General features: G+C 42.9%; 1 protein-coding gene across 4 annotated transcripts in view; it reads right to left on the minus strand.

Annotated features, from left to right (window-relative positions):
* Positions 1-3,112: 3,112 nt before the first annotated feature.
* XRN1 (5'-3' exoribonuclease 1) overlaps positions 3,113-25,793 on the minus strand; it is a 111,479-nt gene continuing 88,798 nt past the window's right edge. The window contains exons 34-43 of one of the 4 annotated variants that reach the window (XM_058661383.1): positions 22,232-22,293; positions 19,047-19,157; positions 18,780-18,902; positions 18,272-18,431; positions 13,741-13,922; positions 12,684-12,797; positions 12,499-12,595; positions 4,397-4,435; positions 3,851-4,008; positions 3,113-3,429 (exon numbers count right to left, since the gene is read on the minus strand). In XM_058661383.1, the coding sequence (XP_058517366.1) occupies positions 3,133-3,429; positions 3,851-4,008; positions 4,397-4,435; positions 12,499-12,595; positions 12,684-12,797; positions 13,741-13,922; positions 18,272-18,431; positions 18,780-18,902; positions 19,047-19,157; positions 22,232-22,293 (1,343 nt within the window). In that variant the 3' untranslated portion in view covers positions 3,113-3,132. The remainder of the gene's footprint in view (positions 3,430-3,850; positions 4,009-4,396; positions 4,436-12,498; positions 12,596-12,683; positions 12,798-13,740; positions 13,923-18,271; positions 18,432-18,779; positions 18,903-19,046; positions 19,158-22,231; positions 22,294-25,793) is intronic. The other 3 variants (XM_058661385.1, XM_058661384.1, XM_058661386.1) reach the window with 3 other exon arrangements.

A 25,793-nucleotide genomic window follows, 5' to 3' on the forward strand; every position in this document is an offset into this window, starting at 1 on the left:
TGGGCTTCTATGATACGTATTTTTGTTTTTTTAAAAGAATCATCTTCACAGCAATTTCTCTCCATGAAGTTCATTCTTTTCCATAAACACACAATTTGGAAGCAACACAGTACAGGGAAATAAAGCTAATTCGAAAAGCTGAAATGCTATCCAGCTGCATGAAGAAAAAGCTGTTTTGAAAGATGGGGAGCAGCATGTGAGGCGTCACTTCAGCGGAGATTCGCACAGCCACAGTTTGAGCCTTTACACTACGAAAATGATGACCGCTGCTAACTGAACTGCATTTCCTTCAACTGCCTGCCTTCGCCTCCTCCTCTTACAACCAAGAACCCGGATTACAGCTTGGAGGAAGGAATCTAGAGTCAAAGGAAAGGAAAGAAATACCAAAAATTTGCAAGAGTTCTTCACCCCACTCACCGATAGGAAAATGAAAATTTCTGATCTTTGCCACTTATGCTTTGAAAGGCAAGGACAATCTGAAATTGAAACTCAGGTTCAGAGATGATGTGAACTTGATTTTTCATGCAGCTGCGTCCCAAACGTTTAAGACCTCAATCTGCATGATGTCTAAGCCAATTAACACATTATATTAATCATATGATAAACCAAGGTTAGAACCAGGGCATGGAGGAAGTTGTGAAAAGGAATGAGGCTGGAAGGATCAGTCTTCAAAATCGACTTAATTTGATAATAAAAGAAAACTTAATACACCACTATCACACCAGAACAGTTAGAAATATTGTTTTGAGTGTGGAGAAGGCTTACCTGGATTTCAGGACTCAGTTACATGGAAACATGAAGCAATCTGGACAATTTTTCCTTCTGTATCCTATATAGTCCCATCATTTTCTCAAAACGTTTTCAGAAGTAATAGCTGAATGGGCATAGTTTTCAATTTTTGGAGTGGTTTTAGTTCACCCTTGTCCAATTAAGAAAAATTTGAGTTTTCCAATTCCAGCTGTTTTTCAGAGACGTGGTGAACTCTAACCTCTCCTCGTTGGTCCCTCACAGGAGGGCGTGTGCACCGTGATCTGGGGCCCACACTTGCAACAGGTGTGTAAGGATCAAAGACCAGAAAATACCTCACCAGTATGCAGCCATTTTAGCATTCTCTCCTAGAGTACTCTCATTTCAACCCTGATTGCTAGAATATGCTTTTTCTAAATTTTTTTTTTAAAAAAGAAAGAAATAAAGAAAAAAAACCCACTTTTCTTTTTTTACTTCCTAGTTACACATAATTATCAGCTGGCTAGATTCAAGCCGTGGACAAACGTGCTTTGGGTTCAATGGCACTATGCTTAGTCAACCTACTCCGGAGCTTTCCAAAGATGGTCCATTAGCCTTCCTGTGTCCTGCAGCAGACGTGGAACTGTCACCCAGGGTGAATGAGGCAGTCCTTGGAGTGCTGGAGTGTGCACAGTTAAGGCAGGTGAAAAATCTGCTAGCTTTATGCTAACAGGAGGCTAACATAACATTACTGTCACAATTGAACTTTTTCCTTGTATTTCCATAATAAATATTTCCCATTAAAGCACGGAATTTGTGAGACAATAAACACTGAGAATTACTTGAGCTCATTATTCAAGATCCCACTATAGATAAACAAACAAGGAAATGCTGGGAGCTGATGAATATCTGAACCTAGGAAATCAATAGAAAATTAAACCATAGAAACCCACATGACTCTAAGTGGAGATAAACAGCATTTTTCACTTTTGCTAATAAAGGCACTACTAAAATACAAGTACCTTCCTCATATCAAGAGAAATTCTGGAACCAGCAGTTAGAGAAAGGAAACCATTTAGTTCAACACCAGCATTTAAAAACAAACCAAACCCACTGGGCTCACGGAAGAGCTTACCTTGTACTAAATGAAATCAGATACAATCAAAAGCAGCTCCAAAGATTGTGGTTCCTACCTTAAAAAAAGTATAACTTACTTCTTTAGAAATATAAGCATATCACAAAAACTAAAGGATAAATATATTATACCTATATATGTATATATTTATAAAAACCCAGGTCCTGGTATCGTTGAGACATTGCCTAGAATAATTTCAACAGTTACAATACAACCAACACACACTGACACATGACATGCAAGGACAAAGGCCGGCATCACTGAACAGTTCAGTGTAAAGCTAAACACACAGAACTTCAGTGAGACAGGCAGGAAATCATGTACGTCACACACTGATGATTGTGCCTATATCACAGACACCTGAGAATTACAACACAATGCATTGCACCCCCCCAGGGAGCACCACACATTTGGAGCTCTTATGTGTGTCAGGGAAGCAGATCACAAGTATACAAAATAGTAGCGATGGGAGTCATAGTGTGTTATTTATTCTGCAGAGGGTAAATCTATAATAACTGTACCCTGTAGATTTTGAAATTTAGCTTTATTAGACATTGCTAATGCTGGTTCTGGAACGATCTAAACATTTTTTGAAAGTACTAACTCTAGATTGCTATTTATATTTATAAGCAATTAGAGGAAATATTTTGATCAGTAATTTAAAGTTGCTTTGGTACAAAATTTAGAATAAAGCAAAACTCGCAGCACCCCAAGGAGTGGATCATTTCACAGAACCCTCCGAGACGAGAAAACATAAATTAAATACACATACATAAGAGCCATCCTCTTGGTAACTTGGTTACATTATTAAAAAGAGAAAAAAAAAATCCCTCCATTTCATAAATCATACTCGAGGCCCAATTCTCATGCTCCATCTAATTATACCTCAATGCTAGTGTAAAAAAATGCTTTACTCTGATTGCTAAAAGGACATCTAATTCCTCGCTCAGGAAGCTTCTATGGAGTTCAGTGGTTAGAGTGCTTTGTCCACCCACGCTACTTTAGCTCAAGGTTTTATTTAGTTTCTTTTTTCTTCTTTTTTACAGCTTCATTGAGGCATAATTGATGCATAACACACTGCACATTTTTAAAGTGCACAAACTGATACTTAGTCTTTAAGCAGCACGAAAAGTGCCTGACAACTTAAAAAGTAAAACTTCTCAATTTACACATATTTTAAAAAAATAGTATATTCTAACTTTGTATGAGATATGGATGCAGACTTATAAAAAGATCATGGAAAATAATTCCTTGAATTACATGTACCAAATTTATTCAGAAGGCTTAGAAATACCAAAATTGACTGCCAGTTTTCTTGATTTTCTCCTTGAAGAGCTGGGTGTTGATTTATGAGACATGCCACGGCCCTGAGGGGCAGCTTCAGCTTGAGCAGGTGCAGGCTGAGTGATCTCAGGGGGCCTCGAGGAAGCCGGCGAGCTCTCCTGTGGACTCCCTTCGGCGCCGTGGGCAGGTCCTGGCTGGCTGGTTTGAAGTGGGGTGGCTTGAGAAGTACTCTGGGCCTCCTTATTTTCAAAATTCTTTTTGTTTGCAATCCTTTTTTTGGTAACCTTTGAGGCATAAAACCGTTAATTAACAATATGAACAGCAACAAACAAAACACAAACCAATGCTGGTAATATTTGTCAAGCATTGTGGATTTCCATGGTCAATCATTGTGATTTCCATTTTAACTTTCAAAGCAGGATTAAGTGACCAACAAAACACCAAAAGAATTGGTACAGAAAAAATCTTAACAAATTATCCTGAAAATTTATATAATTTTAAAAGTCACTTTCTATTAGAATAGAATGGTATTACTCGCTACAAGGATTCTTAGGCAAACACAGACTTAGCAAGGATTAGGTCAGATATGTCATTCTCAGTGCTAAGGCCAGCACCGAAGGTGTGATACACTGAACACACACAGTAGTCTTTGAGGATGAGAAACAGCAACTCCCTTGAGAACCAACAGCTCTCTTGCAGTCTCACCTGCAGAGGTATGAACTGATTGTGCACCCCGCCCGGCACGCCGCCAGCCACAGGCACGGGCCCGGAGTATGACTGGTGATGGAAGGCCTTCCCAGGAACCGGCACTGGTGGGCCCCATGGCATCGAGCCGAAGAGATGAGATGGGGGCATTAGATTAGCTGTTCAAACACACAGGAAATCATCAAAGTACTAAGTCAACAGCAGTGTTACCAAAGCCCCACCGTGTAAGATGCTCCTCTGCCAGTCTTTTTTGACTTTGGCAAAAAAACCCACATTTAACTTACAACTTCTTCATGCAACATTCAAACCTTAGCAGCCCTTGTTTCGCTAGTAAAAAAAATTAATTTTTTTAGAGTTTATGTGCAAACTTTTAGGTATTTTTTTTTAGGAATTTTTGTTACACTGGAATGTAAATGCCAAGGGTTCCATATGCTAACGTGAACTTGAGGCATATCTGCAATTATATTAAGGAATAACAACAGGATCATGATATTGTTATTGGGAGAGAACATCTGGGTATAAACACAGAAAGCTGAAGGATCTCACCTGCCCCCAGTGCTAAGCTGCCTCCATAGTGATCCCAGCCTACAAGAAAACCAAAAGAGCGCAGGTCCTGAACTCAGAGCATTTTCACATGACATGTACCCTCTTTCACCTATTCTAATATCTGTAATTCAAGGATTTTTTTGCAAATCTGCTAAATATAGATTTCTGAACAGGGCCTCAGAACTCGTAAACCAGACCTCGAGGGGCTAGAAAATAAGTATTTACTACCAAGCGCCACAGGTGAATTTTATGTAGACAGCGGACGCCGATGCAGCATTTGGGACCAAGCACAGTGACAATGGCGACAGCTGAGACCACAGCATGGCGGAGCTGCAGGAGGTGGCCAAAGCACGCCTCTCCTGTATCCCCATGTCATCCATAAGAGATTTTAAAAGGCAGCCAGACCTGTACAACTGTATAGCTTAGTTAAAATTCAGCCACTTCAGGAATTTTTGGATCAGCTGAAAAGAATCATAATCTATTTTAGTGTTACAAATTATACATAAGACAATTTCCAGGATGAAGAAAACCTTCAACTTGAAAAAAACACTAACTAGTAAGATTTAGAAAATTAAGTCCTGTCGACAAGCTGATGGGAGTCATAACGTTAACATCTATTTTAAAAGAGGTGCCACATAAATTTTATGTACTGGTAAGTTTTATAATTTCCCCACAAATAATTGTTATAAATGTGTTTATAAAAATACATTTTCCTCCATTTTTTTTATTTAAATAGAAATTTGCAAAAAAAACTTTAAAAGGGTTATCTGATTGTTAGATTGTTATCTCCTGATCAATTTCAAATCTTTTGGCAGGTACATATTCATTTACAATTGGGAGATTCAGAGAATACTTACAATATGACCAAAAATATATTTTTTTAAAGATTTATTCATTTTATTACAGCCAGATATACACAGAGGAGGAGAGACAGAGAGGAAGATCTTCCGTCCGATGATTCACTCCCCAAGTGAGCCGCAATGGGCCGATGTGCAACGATCCGAAGCCGGGAACCTGGAACCTCTTCCGGGTCTCCCACGCAGGTGCAGTGTCCCAAAGCTTTGGGCTGTCCTCGACTGCTTTCCCAGGCCACAAGCAGGGAGCTGGATGGGAAGTGGAGCTGTCGGGATTAGAACCGGCGCCCATATGGGATCCCCGGGCTTTCAAGGTGAGGACTTTAGCCGCTAGGCCACGCCGCCAGGCCCAACCAAAAATATTTCAAATGTAATCTTAAAATTCTGGGTACAGGTATGGCTAAGCTAGATAATATGAAAAGTGAGAACTTACCAAGCTGTAAAATAGAGAAAATATAAATTAATTATTTTTACTATTTCCTTTAGGGTTCCTTATTCTCCTAAGAATCTTTTTGAAGTAGATTTGCCTGTTTTCACATGTTTGGAAGTGTGTGAGCTAGAGCTCATCCGTGTATTGTCCATTTCCCAAAGCCTGCAACAGCCAGGTGAGGCCAGCCTGAGGCCAGCAACTCCACCGGGGGCTTCTGTGTGGGTGGCAGGCCTGCAGCCGCAGCGAGGGTAGCACTTGTCCACTGGTGATGGGAGTGTGCCAAGCAACAGCTTGACCTGTTTCCCTCTAATGCCCCTCCCCGCAAGGAAAATTATTTTTTTAGAGTTGATGTTCAAACTTTCAGGTATCTCACATAAACTACTTGAAATTAATTTATACATTGTCACTAGATTCAGTTTTAGGTTAAGGCTAAGGAAGACCAAACCTGGAACTCCATCTGGGTTTAAGCCATCACCTGCTGCCTCCCAGGCTGCACCTGCAGAAAGCTGGACTGGAATCCAACAGTCAGGGCTCTGACAGGCCAGCATCCCAAATGGCAGCTTCATGGCCCACGATGCCTGCTCACAGATTCATCGGTGAACTCAAAGCAGCAGAACTAGATTATAGAAGGATGCTGCTATCGCTGTACCTCAGCCTACATCACTGTTTACACAGTCAAGGCTAGTGAAGTACAATAACACAAGCATGGATTTCAGAAGCAGACAAGTGTGTTACCAAAAACAGCTTTGGTAACTAACAACTTTAGACATATACTTACTTTTTAAAATCAAGTTTTAAACACAGATTCTACTAAAATTTTTTTTTTAAATTTTATTTATTGGGCCTGGCGGCATGGCCTAGCGGCTAAAAGTCCTCGCTTTGAATGCCCCAGGATCCCATATGGGCGCCGGTTCTAATCCCGGCAGCTCCACTTCCCATCCAGCTCCCTGCTTGTGGCCTGGGAAAGCTGTCGAGGACGGCCCAAAGCTTTTGGACCCTGCACCCCCTTGGGAGACCAGGAAGAGGTTCCTGGTTCCTGGTTTCGGATTGGCACAGTACCGGCCCGTTGCGGCTCACTTGGGGAGTGAATCATTGCATGGAAGATCTTCCTTTCTGTCTCTCCTCCTCTCTGTACATCTAACTTTTCAATAAAAATAAATACAATTTTTTTAAAGACTTTTTTTATTATTGTTGGAAAGCCGGATATACAGAGAGGAGGAGAGACAGAGAGGAAGATCTTCCGTCCGATGATTCACTCCCCAAGTGGCCGCAATGGCCAGAGCTGAGCCAATCTAAAGCCAGGAGCCTGGAGTCTCTTCCTGGTCTCCCAAGGGGGTGCAGGGTCCAAAAGCTTTGGGCCGTCCTCGACAGCTTTCCCAGGCCACAAGCAGGGAGCTGGATGGGAAGTGGGGCTTCCAGAACTACAACTGGTACCCATATGGGATCCCAGCACATGCAAGGCAAGGACTTTAGCTGCTAGGCTACTACGCTGGGCCCATAAAAGGATTTTTAATATAAAATAGCAGTCACCTGTTCCAATCGAGGTGTAGCTATTATTCTTCAACTACTCTTTTTTCAAAAACTTCTGCTCATTTTTGGTTAGGATAACTTTTATTTCAATGATGATGCTATTTATTGTCTTTGAAGTTTTCTTGTTTTCTATATTATTTGGGTTCTTGTCTCTTGCTTTTGGTTTTCTCTTGTATTTCAGAAATTTTCCTTTTATGTCTAGTAATCTCTTCGTCTCTACTGAGAGAGATACTGTGGCTGGCATGGTGACACAGAGGCCACATTGCTGCATCCGATTAGTGACTTGAGTCCTGGCTGTCTTACTGCTGATCCAGCTCCCTGTTGATGCACCCAGGACAGCAGAGGGAGACTGTCCAAATGCTTGGGACCCTGTCATCCATGTGGGAGCCCTGGATGAAATTTCAGGCTTCTGGCCCCAGCCTGGTCCAGCACTGGCTGATACAACCAACCATTTGGGGATTGGATCAGTGAACAGAAGATCTCTCTCCCTCTTACTTACTGTCTTTCCAAAAAATAATTTTTTAAAAAGGAAACAATAACAGTAAAACTGATTAGGAAATATGTCTATGTGCGAGGCAGCAGGGTTAGGTGACTAGAAGGCTTTAGCTTAGGATGATGGGCAGGGGGCCTGTGTTCCGGTCTGGCCTGTGCTTGAAAAGCCATCTGACTGGGGGGTGACAGGGTGCAGGGGGCCCTATTATTGCACATGACTGTTAGCCAGCTTTTCTTCAGCCAATACTGTCAAAGGTTTCTGTGTCTTGGAAACCGTGAGGACAATCTGCCCCCCAGCTCCTTTCTCTGCTCCACTGCTTGCTTCCTCGCTGGTTGATCTTACCAAAGTAGTGTCAAATCTCTAATCGACTGGTATTTCTTCTCTCATCTCCTTATAGGCATATACTTTTAAAATCCTTTATTAGAGATAATAGCGTGTTCTAAATGTACCTTCTCTCATTATTAATCATTATTAATATTTCTATCATTTAGAATAAAGATTAGATATGGATAGTTCCTGAACAACCACAGAAAAGTAAATTTCTTTTTTTCTTCAGTGAGCCAAGTGAGATTAATTTAAGTCAGAAATCTCTTGCTACAGCAGTAACAACAAGGGCACAAAAGCAATTTTTTACTGTTAAAATAAACAAACTAGTGGACTTAAAATGATAATAACGAAAACATAAAGAAGCCAAATGCTATTAGGAAAAAGGCTGGGTCATATAAGAAATATCAAGTGAGGGCCTAGCATGGCCTAGCGGCTAAAGTCCTCACCTTGAATGCATCGGGATCCCATATGGGTGCTGGTTCTAATCCCTGCAGCCCCACTTCCCATCCAGCCCCCTGCTTGTGGCCTGGGAAAGCAGTTGAGGTGGGGGCGGGCTCAGGGTTTCTGCCTTCAGATCAGCGCAGCTCTGACTGTTGCGGCCATTTTAGTGAAATAGAGGACGGAAGATCTTCTCTGTCTCTCCTCCTCTCTAATATATGCGACTTTCCAATAAAAATTAAAACAAAAATCTTAAAAAAGTCAACAGCACTATTTATAGGGTATAATTCTTAAAATAATTATGTATTGGGGGCATCTCCTGCCTGGATCCCAGATGCCAGCCACCATGTGCATGTGGTGAGCTGTTGGCCAGTGTGCCATTTGGTGCCAGGCTCCATCTGCTGGCCACCTGGCCAGGACCTCTGAGGTTTTGGTTCTCTGAATCGCTGCTTAGGTAGCTCCAGGTTGAACCCACTGTGTTTCTGGGACGTGAATCAATCCTAAAGATTCCCAATAACAGTAACTCTTCCTTTGAAGAACTTGTAATCACTGAACAATGCTGACCACCGAACACCAGCTCATGCAAAAGCTATGGCTCGGGGCTTGTCCAGAAGAATCATATTCAGTTACTTGACATGCTGATGGATCAGAAGGCTCACATTATGCAGGGCCATTACATTAACTAGCACTCGAGAACCGTATCCGGGGGTAGATTCTGTGGGGGATGTGTGGGCCAAACCCTGTGGAAATTCAAGCCCCACTGGTTAGCTCAAGAGTTGGGGTGGTGATGGACTAAGCTAGGTGTGACCAAGGAACCTACCATCAATCACAGGTAAAGAAACCTACAACAGTCTGGACTGGTCAAGGCAGCAACACCCAAATGTGGGGTGGGCCGGGCTGCAACATTCACCAGCTCATACATGGCCAAATGGAAGGCCAGACTTCGCTGGAACCTGGCCTAAAACCCAGTGGCATCTATGAGAACTGGGTCTGGGAGTGGACCAAGTGGAGGAACTTGGGAAACTCCCCTGGCGAATCTTAGCTCCTGCTGGTGAACATGTGGTCCAGACCTAAGGGTCGGACAAGCTGGGCAAAGTAGCTCCAACAGCTGGCTAATGTGTCAATTGGTAATGGAACAGGGTGGACCGGGCAGGACTGAGTTAACCTTAGCCCACAAGCGAAACTAGAGACCAGGATGGCGCACAGGTCATGCCGAGCTAGGCTCTTATACCTACTGGTCTGCAAGAGCCAGGAACGCTAAGCCACAGTGTCTAAGGCACAGGTCGGGACAGGTGAGGGGCTGAGCCAGGCTGAGTCAGAGCAACCACTGGCATGCGCGTGATCTACGGCTGGGAACAGGCCCAGTTGGGGAGCTAAGGGGACACCCTAGCTGGGTGGAAGTTCCCACCAAGGGGCACACGAGCTGGAATGGGACTGCGTTCTGATCAGGATACGGTTGTAGTCTCCCTTGGCACAAGTGTGGACTGGGATTGGATGCACCGAGCCGGGTCAGACTCCAACACCCTCTGGCGTCCTGGAGGACCAGGATAGATGTGGGATGGACTAAGCAAGGTCTCAACCCCTACTGAGCCATATGTGAGCCATATGTGGGTATGGACGAGCCATGGTTGGGCTGAAACACCCAACAACAAGGACCAGTTTGGGTTGATGGCCAGTCAGGAAAAGCCACTGTTCCTGCTAGGACAGGAGGTGAACTGAGTAGGGCTGGCTCATGGACCCCCTGGTACGCGCAAAATCTGGCATCGGGAGGGGTTCTGATGGAGGAGCCTGGGCAACTCATCTGGCAGGACACAGACCCAGCAGGTAAGCGCAAGAAGCATGGAGGAAAACAGCCCAGAACAGGCCATGGAAAGTTTCCCACTGGCATACATTTGGCATGGGTAGGTAGCCGACCAGGTGAATCAGTTCATGTCATCCACTGGCAAATTTGAGCATCAGAACAGTGTGGGTCGAGCCAGGTTTGGTTGCGACAAAAACCAGTGCACAATACAGAATGCCAAGGTGAAGTTGCCTGTACTGGATGTGACTGCAGCGCACAACCAGAATGCGTGAGAACCAGGAAGGGAGGGGGCAGAGCCAGCAGGGGCAAAAAGGGGTGGTTCCCTTGCTGGATAGCTATTCCCATGGGAGAGAATGAGCTGGGAGGGGCAGACCAGACTAAGCAGGGCTACAACACCTGTGCGCCTCATGTAGACTAGATCAGGGAAAAGCCAGGCTGGGCTGATGTTTCCTACTGGTGCAAACAAAATTAGAGTGGGTGAGGGTTGTATGGGCTTAGCCACAGCATCAGCTGGCAGAAGCGGGCACTGGGATCTAATTCTGTCAAGTCAAACCACAGAACTATCTGGAGAGTGCATAATCCGGGAGTGGGAGAGGCCTGGGAGGGAAACAGTGGGCTCCTCCCTCTTGGGTTACCACTCCCACAAGAGGACACAAAAACTAGGACAGGGGCAGGGGGTGGCTAGACAGACACCCAACAGCATCTGTGTGGGCTGCATAGTTGAGCTGGTTAGATGGAACTAAGCTTTAATACCCATTGACATGTATGAGAGCCGAATGGGGTGTGGGACAGACTGGACTACTGCCACACATACTGGCAAACCAGGGTAGGTGGGCGGGCCTGGTGGGGGTTATTGTGGGTCGCTCCAACTAGGCTGCAACTCCCACTGGTTTATGCGAGGGCCGAGTATGTGCTGGGCAGAACCAGGCTGGACTGCAATACCCATTGGTTCCAGTGGAAGTCGGGGCTGAAAACAAAACCAACCCAGCAATTGCAACCACCAGCTGATCGGGACAATGTACTGTGCCGGACCCTGTACTTGCTAGTACATACAAGCATCTGGTCTGGGAACTCCTCAAAGTTTCTTTGGGGATCTCCCCAATCGAAATGCCGGACTCAGAACCCTAACCATGAAAAGACAGAAGACAGAACAGGTCAATCAACCATCTCAGCTATATGTTGGCAGCGAAAAACCAGGCAAACGGAGACTCTATGATAGACTATGTCAATCAGTGTATTCTTCAAAGACCTCATTGTGCTTGGAGTGGCAAGACTGGCAGCGATTCATAACTGGTGAACCATCAAAACCGCTTGAGCAAGAACCTCAGAGCATGCCCTACATCCGGGACCTGGGGTGGGTGGGAAACTGGGTGGACCTTCTCCCTTAATATCCCCATTTAAACACGAAGGAAACAATATGGAAATACTAGTCTTACCCACTTTTCTCTGGTCCTTGAGCCTTTTTACCCTAATTAACTATGTAAAGATTGTCAAAAATAAAAAAAGAAAAGAAAAAAAAATTATATATTGTGGTGTGTTTAAAAAAAAAGAAATATCAAATGAACTTAAGGTTTAGATTATAAATTACAAAATAATAGTTTCAAAGAAATTCTTGATCTAGTCTCTGCTACGGATAAGAGCCCAGAAGGTTATGTGATGTTTTGTCACATACGTTTTTGATGTCTTATTTAAATTCAGATTTGTGAGCTAACAGCCACTAGGGAATAAGGGTATATTAGAAGCTGCCTTCTTCACAAGTTGAAGAAGGCTTAGAATGCAGGCTTCTCAGTTTCTTCTTATATTTTTGGGCATTTAAACAAATGTTCTGACTTCTTATAAATGACACTTCTCAAAAGAACTCAGTAAAAATGACAACTTTGGGGTCTGGCACTGTGGTGCAGCACGCAGCGCTGCTGCCTGTGAGCGAGCATCCCATCTGGGCACCGGTTCAAATCCTGGGTACTTCATTTCCAATTCTGCTCGCCGATAATGTGGCTGGTAAAGCAGCAGAAGATGGCCCTAGTGCTTGGGCCCTTGTATCCCATGTGGGAGACCTGCAAGAAGCTCCTGGCTTTGGACCAGCCCAGCTTCAGCCACTGCAGCCACTTGGGGAGTCAATCAGTAGATAGGCGATCTCTTTCTCACTCTGCCTTTCAAGTAAATAAATCTATTAACAGCAACAACAGCAAACAACTCAATGATAAACACTTAGAAAAGAAAATATCTTACCAGCAGGTTGGGGAAAAACTGGAATAGTTCCTGGTGCTACAGCAGGTGGATAATTTGGGTATATTGGTGGAGACAAAGGGAAATTCACTAAGGGGCCCTGTGAAGTATTTAAAAAGCGTAAGACAATGCAACAGAAGCCTTTGACAGACTAAAAATTTGATAAAGAACTCATCAACAGTTCTTACCAACTGTTGTAAAGCGAAAAGTGCAGCTTTCTCCTTGGCTTCATTTTCAGAGTGGCACTGAGGCCCATGCACCAGGAGGCCATTAGATAACTTCACCTGGCAAACTGTCATTGTCTGAAAGAGAGTATGGATGTTTATGAAATCACCTGTCCAGGAAGAGTGACCCACCCCTCAAAAGCCTGATCTCTGATACGGCACACCAGTGTCATGGGTGGTGGTCTACTTTATTTTTTTCATGTTATCATTAAGTAGAACTGTTTTCTTACATTTCTTTTCAGACTTTTCACTATTTGTGTCTGCCTATTTTGTATTTTGTAACTGCTCAAATTGTTTATTGGTGGAAAGGTTGTATTTGAGTTGGTGGAACCTTAATGGCTTTCATATGACATACAAGATCAAAACATTTAAATGCAGATACATGTCTTTTTCTCGGCTAGAACTTTTAGTACTCTATTGAACAGCCTGACGTCATAACAGAGTCAAAGAACAGCTACAATTACCTAGAAAGGTTGTTAAAAATTCTTGTTCTTTTTCCAACTAGCTATTTGTGTACAGCCATATATTTCTCCAAAGCAGTGATTGAAGCGGGCATGAGGACCTAGCATCTTCTCCTAAGCCACATTTGGAAATATTTTTAAAACGTAGAACATTATCGCTCTTCTCACCAAATACTTTTTGTGGTTATTTTTAGCAAAGAACAAATTAACAAAAATTTGGTTTCCAGTTTTAAATCTTAATAGGATATACCTAAAGTTCTTTGGCATTCTCTAAAAAAAGTGGAGCAGTTTTTGAGACCAAAATGTCTGAATACTGCTGCATGTCAGTCGGAAGAATCACACAGAGCTGTCTGCTGGCTAGAGAGACCTTCTGCCAGCCCTGTGAGGGTTCTGGTTCTGGATAAATGAAAACCCAGAGCCAGAAGCATAAATCCATGTTTCCATAAAGGAAAACAAACAAATGAATAATTGTTTTTTTTTTTTAGCCAAAAAGTTTCAGTCAACTGACTTACTGAGCTTAGCGTTAAAGAAGTTGTGCACCCAGAAGAGTAAACCTGTACCTGTGGTGTTCGAAGGAAGGAGAAGTCTGGCTGCGGCATTCCGACAAGTGAGCAGATTCGACACAGCTCACTTACTGGCGTAGGCACGGGAGGAACCTGGCTGGGAGCAGGCCAGCACACACTGTCCAAGGACTGCACATGATGGTACTCATTCGCACTGTGAGGCTTTTGCATATAAGATGCTATCAAAAAAGAAAAAGCAGATACATCTACAGAACTGTGGTGACTAAAATGCCTGTGCTTCCTATAGCCAAAGCTCCCAGGTTCTTTCCTGTTTCTGGCTCCTGACTCCAGCTTTCTGTGACTGCAGACCCCGGGAGGGTCGGGGTAGCAGTCATGGTTCCCCTAACTGGCTCCCTCCCACACTTGAGGGAGAGCTACAAGGTGAAGCTCTGCGCCTCAGCTGCCAATTCTGGCCATTGCAGGAATTTGAGGAGTGAACCAGAAGATGGGGAGTTCCTTTTCTCTCTCTTTCACATAAAATTGTAACATGGGCCAGCGCGGTGGTTTTCTGGGTAAAGCTGCTGCCTGTGGTACCAGGACACTAAGGGTGCCAGTTCAATTCCTGGCTGCTCCACTTCCAATTCAGTTCCCTGCTGATGACCTGGGAAGGCAGTGGAACGGTCCAAGTGCTTGTGCTCCTACACCCATGTGGGAGACTCAGAGGAGGCTCCTGCACTTGGACTAACTTCGCTGTTGCTCTTGTAACCATCCAGGGAGTAAACTAGGGGGAGGCTGGAAGACCTCTGTCTCTCCTCTTTAGCTCTGCCTTTCAAACACAATTAGTCTCTTAAAAATGTAGAAAGTGATACCTTAAATCATGCAATTAATGTAGGATGTTAAAGGAAAGCACACATGAAATTACTGAGGAGTATAAAAATGAAAATCTCCCATAAAGAAAATATAAAATCTATTTACTGCTTACAACCATTGTGGCTTCAATAAATGCTTTAGATGATTGTAATTAATCAATGAAGAATTAATTATTAAAACAAAGATTAAGACTAAGTAGGGGATGGGGCCAGTGCAATGGCTCAAACTGGTCAATCTTTCACCTCCAAGAATGGGAATCACATGTTAGCACAGGTCCATGTCCCAGAAAACCTCGCTTTCCATGCAGCTCCCTGCTTGTGGCCTGGGAAAGCAGTGGAAGGCATCCGAAAGCCATGGGACCTTGACAACCACATGGGAGATCTGGAAGAAGCTCCTGGCTCCTGACTTTGGATTGGCTCATTACTGGCCATTGCAGCCATTTGGGGAGTGAACCAGTGGATGGGAGATTTTTCTCTCTGTCTCTCCTTGTAAAAAGACTAAGTAGGGGGCCTGTTGCGGCATAGTGGGCTAAGCCACCGCCTGTGACACTGGCATTCCATATGAGCACTGACTTGGGTCTTGGCTGCTCCAGTTTGTGGAGTCAGCTCTTTGGTTTAGTTCCTTGCTAATGTGTCTGGGACAGCAGCACATAATGCCTCTATATGAGAGTTCAGGAAGCTCGGCGTTTTTGGCTTTGACCTGGTTCAGACCTGGCTGTTGCAGGTCTTTTCTCTGTCTCTCCCTCTCTGAAACTCTATGTCTCTTTTCTTATTTATTTACTTATTCACTTATTTACTTATTTATTGATTTGCCTGATGTGGTAGCCTAGTGGCTAGAGTCCTTGCCTTGCATCTTCCGAATCCCATATAGGCACTGGTTCGTGTCCTGGCTGCTCTACCTCCAATTTAGCTCACTGCCTGTGGCCTGAGAAAGCAGAGGAGGACGGCACAAGGCCTTGGGACCCTGCGCCTAGTAGCAGCAATAGCTGGAGCTGAGCCAATCTGAATCCAGGTACTTTATCCAAATAAACAAATAAAAATCTTTTTTTTAAAAAAAGACTTTAAGTAGTTCCTAAAAATGAAAATCTTGAGTAACTAATAACTGCATGATGCTGTTACAGGTAAAATCTGAGGAAACGGGTTTGAGTTAGCGTGCACTTAATCCTTAAGGTTTAAGGCTTCGTCGTCAGTCTTTTTTTTTTTTTTTTGCCTTCACTCTTAATTCATGATTTACTATTTATTTGAAAGGCAGATGACAGCAAGGTAGTGAGGGCAGGCAGGAAGAGAAAGGAGAAACAGAGAGTAAGCCAGGAGAAGGGAACGCAATACATGCTGCCTGTGGGTAGCTGCAGCAGGCACCGAGTTCCTTCACTGGCAGTGTTGCATCCTGCTCTGCGTTGATGGAAAGCTGCAGGCAGGACCAAAGCACAAGACAAGCTGACTCAGGACACAGGCATCTTAACTGCCAGGCTCAGGCTCTGCACCTGAGGTTGTGGGATTTTCAGTTAACCAGGTATCCCATTATTCATGAGTGTGGTAAGTATAGCCAGGCTCTGCATTTTCCCCCTAGATTAAAAAAAAACCAACATTTACTTATTCTTATTGGAAAGTCAGATATACAGAGGAGGAGAGACAGAGAGGAAGATCTTCTGTCCTTTAATTACTCCCCAAGTGGCTGCAACAGCTGGAGCTGAGCCAATCCGAAGCGAAGAGCCAGGAGCCTCTTCCAGGTATCCCACATGGGTGTAGGCTTTGGACCATCCTTGACTGCTTTCCCAGGCCGTAAGCAGGGAGCTGGATGGGAAGCAGGGCCACCGGGATTAGAACCGGCACCCATATGGGATCCTGGCGCATGCAAGTGAAGACGTCAGCAGCAAGGCTACTGCGCTGGGCCTAGTATCTACTTTTATATTAGTCATTTTCCTAAAGATTTTGGTACATAACTACAAACAGAGCACTGAAGCTTGGGTACATTTACTGAAATCCAGCTATGTGCTAGATTTTTGCTATAGTCTTCAGAGTAATCATTAACTTTTCAATATACACCTCCATTAATGATTTTTACAGCTTTTTCCAGTGTTATTTCTGTTTATTTCAGGGACGGGTGCACATGTGCATACACACACACCTACTGGTTCACTCTCAATAGGCATCATTGGGTTGCAGTGAACCCAGGAATCAAGAATTTAATCCAGGTCTTCCACATGAGTGGCAGGGATTTCACAACTTGAGCCACAGTTTGTTGTGTCCCAGGTGAACATCAGTACAGAGCTGGGCTCAGCAGCAGCATCAGGGTGTGTACCCAAGGCCCTGCAACATGGGATGCTGGTATCCCAGCCGCTGTTTAACCTGTTACACTGAACAACCACACTGAGTCAAGTTATTTGAACATAAAATCAATATCAGTTGTTGGTACCTACAATATGTCACATGTAGTGATCACTGTTTTATACATTAGACAACAATCCCAGGTCATTTGCAATGTGTTAATTTTATGAACATGGAAAAAGAATTTTACAAAAGATAAATAATGTATGTGAGTTGCATAAACATTTTTAAATCATCAAGAAAATTCAAAATGTGCAAAGCTCTCGAAGTTTGGTTACCTATAGAATGAATGTCTGGAACAGTGCAACGTAAGATGACATTTAGGGACCACAGTTCGCGACATTATGACACAGCTGACACGAGTATAAAAGCTTACTCGTTTGCTTCTTGCCATGTGGGCAGACCACGGGAGCACTGGTTCAAGTTGTGATTGCTCACTTCTGCTAAAGACCATGGGAAAGCATGGAAGATGACCAGAGTCCTTGAATCCCTGCCACCCACATGGCAGACCCTGATGATGTCAGGTTCCTTGCTTTGGCCTGGCCCAGTCCTGGCTGGTGTGACTACTGGGGGAATGAAGCAGGAGGAAGCTCTTCATCTAACCCTCTAGACACTGTAACTGTGCCTTTCAAACGGTAGTTACAGAGAGTGGAGAGACACAGAAACAGAGAGAGAGAAAGAGAAAGGGAGAGAGAAGGAGATCTATTCATTGGTTTACTTGCCAAATGATCACAATGGCTGGGGTCCATTCAGGTCTTCCATGTGGGTGCAGGCACCAGATACTTGAACTATCTTCCGCTTCTTTCCCAGGTGTATTAGCAGGAAGCTGGATTAGAAGTGGAACAACAGGCCCAGCATGGTAGACTAGCAGCTAAAGTACTCATCTTGCACATGCCGGGATCCCACATGGGTGCTGGTTCTAATCTTGACGGTCCCACTTCCTATCCAGCTCTCTGCTTGTGCCCTGGGAAAGCAGTTATGGATGACCCAGAAACCCTGAGACCCTGCACCCGTGTGGGAGATCTGGAAGAAGCTCGAGGCTTCTGGCTTTGGATTGGTTCAGCTCCAGCCGTTGCGGCTGCTTGGGGAGTGAATCAAAGGATGGAAGATCCTTCCGTCTCTCTTCCTCTCTGACTTTCCAATCAAAAAAAAAAAAAAAAAAAAAAAAAGTGGAGCAGTCAGGACTTGAACCAGCACCTGGATGGGATGCGGTGTTGCAGGTGGCGGCTTCCCCCAAAGGGTGCTACAACACTGGCCCCAATAAAACACATCTTACTGAAAATATTTCATTTTAAGAATAGAAGTGTATTTATCTTTAAAATGCACAGAAACAAATGAACTGAATTTTTATAGCAACAATCACTATAAGTAATAGTACTTCATTTACTTACGCAATTTCTTGTTTTGTTTGGCCTGTGACGACAAGCCATAGGCATCATTTCTATTAGAGGAAACAGTGACCTCACTGCCAGACTTCTTCATCTCATTTTTAGAGTCCACAGTGTCAGATCCATCAATTTTCAGTATTTCTTTAAGCATCTTCGTTCCCTTCTTCAAAAATGATTCACATGCAGATGGTGGAGGTGCAGTAGTGATTAAAAAAAAAAAACAGTAGTCAAGAGCTGAACAAAAGCTTATTATTTCTAGATATAGAAATAATGGCTATTCTTGTATTTAATCTTTGCTTCAGTTCCTAAGTAGCAATGTTTCAAAAGTAGGGGAGTTATAGTGTAAAGGAAAAGATGATTAAACTGCCCAGGGCAGTGTGGTTTTTCCTCATAGCATGACAATAACAGGAACAACGCAGCGCATCAGCACACAGGAAGGAAAGTGTTGGAACACTTGCATGCCAATAGTAGAGAAATCATCCCAGCACCGCAGAGCCTAGCAGATACGAACCATAGCAAATGACTGTGGTGACAAATGTGCCTCCTCTGGGGGCTCCCCGGGGGGACATGGTGCTTCTGCGCTTTCTTTGGAGATATTCAAGGATGCTAAAGCGTTCTCAATTCCCGGGTTAGGCTAAAAGAACAAATAGACAAGAAGAATACATATACAAGGAGAAAGAAAAAAGTTTTCTGTTCAATATTGGTCATTTAATTTTTACTCAATCGCCTTCCCAGGTACTAGAGTTTGGGAAGAGAAACTGAATGAACAGTGTTTTACCTTATCAATAGCATTTGGACCCCCAGTCACAACCTTTTGGGTTTCTGAGACTTCCGGACTTTCATTTCTCTTCAATAGCTTAATATTACATTTGGCAGGCCCTCCAGAAGTCTACAAAAAAGTAACAATAACTTTTTGGTGCAAATAAATTTGTAGTTAGTACTTAAAAATAGTGTTCTAAATAAATGACAAGAAAAAAGGGGTGCCAATAAACCAGGAAAGGGAAAATTAGGTATTTAATCTTCTTTAACAAAAAAAATTTTTTATTGGAAAGTCAGATGCAGAGAGGAAGATCTTCTGTCTGCTGATTCGCTCCCCAAGTGGCCGCAATGGATGGAGCTGAGCTAATCCAAACCCAGGAGTCCGGAGTCTCTTCCGGGTCTCCCACGCGGGGTGCAGGGTCCCAAGGCTTTGGGCCGTCCTCGACTGCTTTCCCAGGTCACAAGCAGGGAGCTGGATGGGAAGTGCGGCTGCCGGGATTAGAACTGGTGCATTCAAGGCAAGGACGTCAGCTTTTAGGCTACCGCACGGGCCCAGTATTTATCTTCTTCACCTTTAAATGATACTGCGTATCTCCTTTGATTATGAATGTGGAGATAAAGCATGGACGGCATGTCTGTATCCCCTGTAGATCCCTATGCTGACAGCTCAATGATTTGCGGTGGCGGTAGGGCCTTTAGCAGGTAATGAGATTTTGATAAGGTTGAGGCTGCTGTCCTCCTGAAGGAATTAACATCCTCATAAGAGGAAGAAAACAGAGCTAATTCTCACCACCATGGTAGAATATAGGAAGATGGGCTACCTATCATTCAGGAAGAAAGTTTTTATTGTGCTCTAGCAAATTCTAATCGTATTTTAATAAGTCTGACTTTCATTCAAGTCTATTTTTCTTAAAAGATGTATTTAATTTTATTGCAAAGGCAGATTTACAAAGAGCAGGAGAGACAGAGAAAAATCCATCTTTCTTTTCGCTTTCATTTCTTGGCTCACTCCCAAAATGGCCACAATGGCTGGAGCTGAGCTGCTCCAAAGTCAGGAGTCAGGAGCTTTTTCCTGGTCTCCCTCGCAGGTGCAAGATCCCAAGGCACCAAGCCATCTTCTACTGCTCTTTCAGGCCATAAACATGGAGCTGAATGGGAAGTGGAACAGCTGGGATGCATACTTGGAGGTGGAGGATTAGCCAGCTGAGCTAAAGCACTGGTCCCTTTTTTCAAGTCTTACATATTTTATTTCAATATTAAAAACATTATTCTACCAGAGCCTTGAGCTTGGACTTCCCAGACCTCAGAAGTATGAAAAATGAATGTTTATCGTTTGAGACACTCAATTGACTGCATTTTTGTTATAGTAATCCAAACAAACAAAAAACCCCACAAAAATGTGATTATAATTATATTTCAAAATAACTAGTTCTTAAAATTTTAGACATTTTACTTTGTCATTAAAAACATTCCGGAGGTGGGCACTTGGATCTGGCCCAGACTCCTGCTTCCTGTTAATGCTGACCCTGGGAAGGTCAAGTGACTGGGCCGCTGATTTCCTGGAGCACTAAATCTCAAGATCTGGGATGAGTTCCTAGTTCCTGGCTCCAGTTTAGGACCCAGGTCCAGGCTGGGGCCCCTGAGAGCATTTGGGAAGTGAACAAGCATATGGAAAAACTCTCCCCACTACATTTGCTTCTCAGACAAATAAGAATTAACAATAAACAAATAAAGCTTCATCTTAAAAAGTGAAATATTATTATAAGAATAACAGAAGCTTCAGAGACTTCCTGCACAAAGTTAATCAACTCGGTTTCTAGAAGAAAAGAAATAACAGTATAAGAGTTACAGGAGAGGGCCTTAAATGTCAGTTAATTCTAACACTTACCAGTATCTAATTTATGGGCTCCACTTACTGAATACCTGTTATATACTAAATATTCTGTTAAGATATCTTTTTTTAATTAAAGATTATATATTTTTATTGGAAAGGCATAATTGCAGAAAGGACATGTAGGGAGAAAGATCCTCTATTCGCTGGTTCACTTCCCAAAAGGCTGCTACAGTTAGAGTTCAACCAATCCAAAACCAAGAAGCCGGGTGCTTCCTATGGGTCTCCCACACAGGTGCAGCGATCCAAGGCCCTGGGTCATCCTCTGTTGCTTTCCCAGGTCACAAGCAGGGAACTGGACAGAAAGAGCAGTAGCTGCGGTATGAACCAGTACCCATATGGGATCCTGGTGCTTGCAAGGTGAGGACTTAGCCATTAAGCCACTGCACCAGGTCCAGGATATCTTTAATAAATATACTACCAGCTTACAACAGATTAAAAACCTTTTATATTTAAAATATACTATGCATATAGAAAACTGCACATATCATTAAGTATACTTATCTAATTAATAGAGATTAAAATTGCTATTCTAGGGGCTGTGTTAAGTGGGTTAAACTGCTGCTTGTGATGGTAGTCTCCCATAGCAGAGTGCCAGCTGGAGTCCTGGTGGCCTGCTGCCAATCAAGCACCCTGGTAATGAATTTGGGAAAAATCCCCATGGGAGATCCAGATGGGAGTTGTGGGCTTCTGGCTTTTGGAATATGGCCATTTATAGAATTAGTCAGTGAATGAAGGAGCTCTCTGCTCTGTCTCTCCCTCCCTGTCAATCAAGATCGTAAATATATACCAACTCCTTACTAACAGCATCAGTTATATAAAATCAAGCATAGGTGATTTCAATTCCCCCAGGACCTAATTTTGATAAAATTTACTCTTTAAATTTGATCATTCTTCAATATGCTTACCTTCCATATACAGATATATATACATCCACATATTTTATACATATATGTATTGGTCTATTTATGGACCATACATAGACTAAATCCATGCAGACTATAGGTGATCAACATTTCAATCACTATCTTAAAGATCAAGAAATTGAGGGTGTGAGAAGAGAACTTCTCAAGGCAACTTGACTAATAAATGGCAAAATCAGGATTTTCAATGACACTAGTTCCAAATGCTGACCTCCAGCGGAACAACCTCCCATGGAAGAGACTATTAGCCTACATTTCAGCAAGTCTCATGCCACACCCCTTATAAGGTGGAACAGGTTGCAAAATTCAGAGAGGGTCACACAGCCATCTACTGTATAAAAGCTGTGGCAATTTGATGTCTAATAGACATCAAATTTTAAGAAAACTTACCTGCTTATTCAACATTTTCTGTGACTGATACTCCACTTTTGGACTCTTACATTCTTCTTTAACTGCAGACAAGAAAACAGACATTTTGGTAAATCAAAGAGTTTACAATAGAGCAAATTAATTTTACCAAAGATTCACTACAGCAAAGTTAAAAATTCAGGGATTTTTAAGACACAGTCTCTGATATTAAGGAATGTAGAGTGAAGGTTAGGAAAGAAACAGATATCCATAGATAATAACAGAAAGAAAGTTTCTTGAATTGCGTCTTCAAATATGGTATTTATTCAAAGGGCAGAGAAATTAAGAGTAAGGATTTCAGGGAGGGGAAAAATGGGAGAAAAGACATGGGAATCGGAAGCAAGGAATGTGTTTACAGAACTCTAGACAGAACGGTTTCACTGAATATTATGCAGTGTAAAAGAGCTTATTGGAACTAAATGAGCACCTTGGACCATAACTGGAAAGATACTGAAGATTATAGAATTAAGTTGGTAGGCAGTGGGCAATCAATCAGAGATATATTTTCAGCAGGTACTAATCATACCTGAATTATGCCTAGAAAGATTAAAATACGGCAACGGCCTACTGGCTAGATGGAGACTAAGAGACAAATTAGGAAAAAGCTTAGGTATTCCTACTAAGTGGAAATAAATTGGAGGGTGGAAGTCGGGAAAATGAAAAAGATGATCTTGCAAAATCATAAAATTTAACCTGATAGAATATGGAGACGAAAGATATAAGAGGTATGAGAGGGATACAAAGAACGGAAAGCATGATTTGGATCCTTGAACAATCTTTTATTAGATATACCAGATTATAAGGATGCATCATAACTTATCTTTACCATTTTCTGTCACTAGACTATTCATTAAGCCAGCCTGAATTTAAAAAGGAAGGTGGGAAGAGAAGAGGAAAGAAAAGAAAGAGGTAAAAAAGGAATAAAGAGAGTGAGAAAAGAAGCCGAGAGGAAACAACGCGAGGACAGGCGAAGAGAGCTAGAAGAGTACAGTAGTGGAAGGTATGAGGTCGGAGAACGCAGAGAGACAAGGCAGGTAACGGAGGTGAAGAAGGTAATCTTAGGAAAAGGACGAGAAGAAAAGGTAAGCTGATACATGGTCAACACCAACACGAAAATGAATTATAACTCCAATAGTACTAGTTTACATGAATAAAGCAAATAAAAATAAAGTAAGTAAAAATCTGGAAAAACCTTATCATGCGTCTTAAGTTAAAGATATCAAATTTTTCTGCTACTTTCAATATGCGTAGGTTATTCTGGATTTAACTTTAAATGAAGCGAAAATAACAAATTGGCAGAAAAAAGATCTAACAGTTATCAAATGGATGAATCCAAGTTAAAGCTCCCTGTGTTCAAATTTGGAGCTACAGCAAAAAGAAAACCTCCTTTTCTTAGAGGCCATATTTGAATACTCATCATAGTCAACTGCGCAAAGCCCTGCAGTGGTAGATAAGCAAATAAAGTAACCAAGAGGCTTACAGCAGTTAGAAAGGTCATGCCTTCAGTACCCTATAGGGTATTAACATCGCTGATGTAGCCTTCATCTGCTAGTGCCTACTACAGGAGCCTGGAAATGCTGATGTATTACTGAGAATCCAAGAGTCATGCATATGATCCTGTCATGTGAATGCTCAGGAAAAACCTAAAAACTCTAAACTCACTGCTGGTGGAGTTCCTCCACTGTAGTGGGGGATGCAGTGGGCACTACTTCCCCAGGCCACAAGCAGGGAGCTGGGTGGGAAGTGGGGCAGCCGGGACATGAATCAGCACCCATGTGGAAGTCTGGTGCCTGCAAGACATGGAGGATTAGCCAACCTCAAAACCCCACTTTCTTTAAAAAAAAAATTTTTTTTTTAATTGGAAAGGCAGATAAAGAGAAGGAGAGACAGAGAAAGATTTTTTGCTGCTGATTCACTCCCCAAGTGGCCGCACGGCCAGAACTGAGCTGATCCAAAGCCATGAGGATGCAGGGTCGCAAGGCTTGTGTCGTCCTCGACTGCTCACAAGTAGCGAGCTAGATGGAAAGTGGAGCAGCTGGGCTCCTCAAATGGATTCCCAGTGGATGCAAGACAAGGATTTAGACACTAGGTTACTGTGCGGGGCCAAAACCCCACTGTCAATAATGAAGTGAAAAACTGTAGAAAATCAACAAGGATATGAATAACACAATAAATCAACTAGAATGAATAGAACACTTGACTCAACAATGAGACCATATATTCTTCTCAAGTACACATGGAGCATTCTCTGGATCATTTACTAGGTCATAAAAAAGGCCTCAGTAATTTAAAAAGGTTGAAACTATACAGTGATGTTCACTGAACATAAATTATTGAAATTACAACAAGAATCAAAAGGATCTGGGAAATACATAAATGTACAGAAATTAAAAAGAATTCACACAAGTTCATGGGCTGAAAAAAATCACTAGAAAATTAGGATGAATAAGAAGGAATATACTGGGCCTGGCATGGTAGCCTAGAGGCTAAAGTCCTTGCATTGAATATGCTGGGATCCCATATGGGCGCTGGTTCTAACCCCGGCAGCCTCACTTCCCATCCAGCTCCCTGCTTGTGGCTCGAGAAAGCAGTTGAGGACGGCCCAAAGCCTTGGGACCCTGCACCCGTGTGGGAGACCCGGAAGAAGCTCGTGGCTCCTGGCTTCAGACTGGCTCAGCTCCAGCTGCTGTGTCTACTTGGGGAGTGAGCCATCAGACGGATGGTTCTTTCCTCCTGTCTCTCCTCCTCTCTGTATATCTGCCTTTCAATAAAAATAAATAAATCTTAAACAAAGAAGAAGAAAGCTCTCAAATCAGAAACTCAAAAAATAATACACTAAATTCTATGCAAGGAGGAAATCCCATGCAAGGAGGAAGCAGTAAAGACTAGAGTGGAAAATAATGTATGAAAACTAGAAAAACAGACAAATCAGTAGTTGCTTCTTATGTTTGCTACTGTTTTGTTTTCAGTTTAAAAAATTCTACTAGAAACATCAGTACCTTTTTTTGCCACTAAAAATAAACTAAAGAATGAGAATATTTTCTATTAGTTTTCCAAAAATGAAGAAAGCAAAAAGAACAAAAGAAGAAAAAGCAGAAGTATCCTGCAAAGTTCAGCAAAACTGATAAACTTTCTTTTTTCTTTTTTTTTTAAAGATTTATTTATTTCATTACAGTCAGATATACAGAGAGGAGGAGAGACAGAGAGGAAGATCTTCCATCCGATGATTCACTCCCCAAGTGAGTCGCAACGGGCCGGTGCGCGCCGATCCGAAGCCGGGATCCAGGAACCTCTTCCGGGTCTCCCACACAGGTGCAGGGTCCCAAAGCTTTGGGCTGTCCTCAACTGCTTTCTCGAGCCACAAGCAGGGAGCTGGAGGGGAAGTGGAGCTGCCGGGATTAGAACCGGCGCCCATATGGGATCCCAGGGCGTTCAAGGTGAGGACTTTAGCCGCTAGGCCACGCTGCCGGGCCCAAAACTGATAAACTTTCATTTAGACTGAGAGAAAAAGAGAGAAGACGCAACCAAAATGAGGAGTATAAAG

This window comes from Ochotona princeps, chromosome 3 (genome assembly GCF_030435755.1).
Source record: "Ochotona princeps isolate mOchPri1 chromosome 3, mOchPri1.hap1, whole genome shotgun sequence".
In the NCBI taxonomy this organism is placed as follows: domain Eukaryota; kingdom Metazoa; phylum Chordata; class Mammalia; order Lagomorpha; family Ochotonidae; genus Ochotona; species Ochotona princeps.